At 38.2% G+C, this 2,894-nt stretch overlaps 1 protein-coding gene across 1 annotated transcript; it reads right to left on the bottom strand.

The window, feature by feature from the left end:
- Window positions 1-292: 292 nt before the first annotated feature.
- LOC106527322 (RING finger protein 113A) lies at window positions 293-1,709 on the bottom strand (the record flags this gene model as incomplete). The annotated part of the gene is given in 5 exon segments (XM_014022174.1): window positions 293-402; window positions 560-667; window positions 905-1,000; window positions 1,080-1,159; window positions 1,579-1,709. Coding segments are annotated over 5 exon segments (524 nt in total), but the record flags the coding sequence as incomplete, so codon positions are not given.
- Window positions 1,710-2,894: the final 1,185 nt, after the last annotated feature.

Here is a 2,894-nt window from a genome sequence, read left to right as displayed (position 1 = left end):
GTGTAAGTGCCAGTTATCAAAATTCTTAAGTCTAAGAATCAGTCTTACTCTCAGGAAAAGTTAAGACTGCTCCAGAGGACTTTACTCTCAGCTTTTAACAGAATTTTTTGTTACACTTAAGTCCACTCTTAGCAGCATTCTTAAGATAAATACAGGCCCAGATCAATAGCTAGCTTAGGAATAGATAGCCTCCTGCTACAAGCATGTAGCAACCGCTGGTTGCTCAGTAGTCTTAATTTTGACCCTCTTACCGTGCCATATAAAGACAGCATGTGGATCCGTGTCACCTCACCTGACCATGCCAGACGAGGCATTGCCCATCGTGGTGTCTTTAGGCTTAATGAACTTCTGGTAGTTATTGATGCCACGATAGATTTTATCATCTTCTTTTCCTGTCAGCTCCTTTTGAAACAGAAAACTTGTTCGATCGTGGTAATCTTTCCATTTGATATACAGTTCAATATGTTTGATTTCATAGTTTGCGATGTGTAGCTTTATTGGGTTAAAAATATATCCTTTCTAAAGTGTGCTTTTAAGCATTACAACTTTTAAATTGTACCTCTTGAATTTTCTGACTCCTCTCAAAAATAGCCTGGGCGTCCTTGTCTCTCTCTGTGTCCAGCTGATACGTAGCAGTGGCACCCATGTCCTCGGGTCCCTCTGGTTTCTTTTATTTTTAAACAGGAGTAGCAGAAAGTTAGAAAATTTAACATTGCATCACTAAAACAGCTCCACGACAGCACATCTAAAGCAGAAAAATACATAACAAGTTCTGTTTATTTGAATTTAGCCTGTCCCAATTTTCTTTTGTTTAAAAGGTCAAATTTGTTTGTTTGTATTCCATGACTTTGACATTTAAGCATTCTAAATAAAGTTCAACATAAAAGAAACACTTTAAACTCACCGCTGAACGCGTGGACTTGTAAGCAACCGTGATCTTGTCTTCTTTGTCATCTTCGCTCTCACTAGAAGACACAGCATCCCTCTCTACCCTTTTAGACTGGTTGAAAGAAATAAAACACATTAAAACTACCAAATTAACTAAAAACCGAATTTACATATTTTTTTTATTGCTGTACCTTTTGAATCATAGGGTTGACTCGAGCATCTTTCTTTTCTTTTCTGATGACAACACTCTGATCCTCGTCACTGCCACTGTCTGAAAATTAAATCGTTTTGTTGATTAAATTCATTTTAAACAAGCCTTGTATGAGTAATACGAGATAAAGGATTTATTATGATACAATTTTAGTGTTTTAATAATGACAGAAATGGAAAATATATGAAAGAATGCGCAAATTGTCAAAAAAAAAAAAGGTCCGAGGAACCTTGAACGCAGCACAATCCGTATCACATAAAATCAATTTAACAGTAAGTTAAAATTTCGCGTTCCTGAGCGGATATAAATGCGTGCACGTATTGTTTATTTACTTAGTTGTTAAATAAAACACAGAAACGCACACAAAGAAACAGGACACTGATTTGATCTTTTAAGATCACAACATTCAGACGATCGCCTATAAACCGCAGCGGTCACAAAAATTCCACAGAAAGGACATGTAAGTGAGAATTTACTACCTTTATCACTGTCGCTTGCTTTTCTTTTTCGTCCGGAGAATTTTTTGCTAGATTTTTTGAACAGAAACGTACAAGAACCTGCTTTTGGTTCTTCTGGATCCGCCATTTTTTTCCTTCTAAATAAAAACATTAGCTCTGCTCACAGCGCCCCCTGCTGGACAGGGGTCAAATGAGTTCAGCGCTGCTAGTGGCAGAGGTTGTTTTTTTTTGTATGTACTAAATGTAATTATGTATGGAAGCCCATTTCCGCCACCCTGATAAAAAATAAATAAAACTTGTATCTCATAATTATGACTNCTTTAATACTCAGTCTTACTAACCTCCGAAACCACAGAAACCTGTCTCCTTGTAGTCTTTGCAGATATCCGGCTGATAGTCCCACCGGACTGTGGCTCTCAGGTGTTCGGGGGCTCGGATCGGCCCCTTTCTGTTTTAAAAACCCAAAATAAATTCAGCAGTAAAGAATGTTTAAAGATGTGATGCCATATGAGGACCAAAATTAAGACTGTTGCTCAACCAGAGGTTGTTACATCCTTGTAGCAGGATGTTATATCTATTACTAAGCCAGCTGTTGATCTGAATGATAGGACGGCGCTGGTAAATGAGAAGGATTTGTGTTAGCATCGGAGAGGCTAGCGACTAGCATGAATAAGCTTGTGTTAGCATTGGAGAGGCTAGCGACTAGCATGCCTAGGCTGCTTACCTACTGTATTAGACAAACTTTTCTGAATAAAGAAAACTTTCTCTATAAACTAAACTTTCTCTAAAAGTCCCCAACTTGATAGTTCTGGTTTTTCCCATAATTCAGTTAATAGAAAGGAAAAAAAAGAGTCGTTGACAGTGCAGCTGCTAATTCAAGTGGTAAATAAAGCAGTCTGCCTCACGGTAATATGTTTTATGTTTAATATTTGTGCTTGACGTCGTGTTGAACAGTAAATTCTGTCTCAGGAACACCTGTCAGTGCGAGGAGCTTATGGGTTTTTTTTGTTGAGAAAGTTTTCTTTATTCAAAAAGGTTTGTGTCTAATAAAGTAGGTGAGCTGTCTAGGAATGCTAGTCGCTAGTCTCTCCAATGCTAACCCCAGCTTATCCATACTAGCCATTAGCCACTCTGATGCTAACACAAATGAATAGTCTCCTCCTCATTTGCCAGCACCAGTCTCTCAGTTACCGGGACCAGCTGCTCAGTTAGCAGTGCCCGCCTATTATTAATCAGGGCCCGTATTTATCAAACTTCTTAAGAGTGGATTTTTAGACTTAAGTGCTGAAAATTTCTTAGATTTGCTCCTACTCTCTGACTTAAGTGTAAGTGCCAGT

Source organism: Austrofundulus limnaeus, unplaced genomic scaffold, assembly GCF_001266775.1.
Source record: "Austrofundulus limnaeus strain Quisiro unplaced genomic scaffold, Austrofundulus_limnaeus-1.0 Scaffold4, whole genome shotgun sequence".
NCBI classification, from domain to species: Eukaryota; Metazoa; Chordata; class Actinopteri; order Cyprinodontiformes; family Rivulidae; genus Austrofundulus; species Austrofundulus limnaeus.
This window is presented reverse-complemented; position numbering and strand designations above follow the sequence as displayed.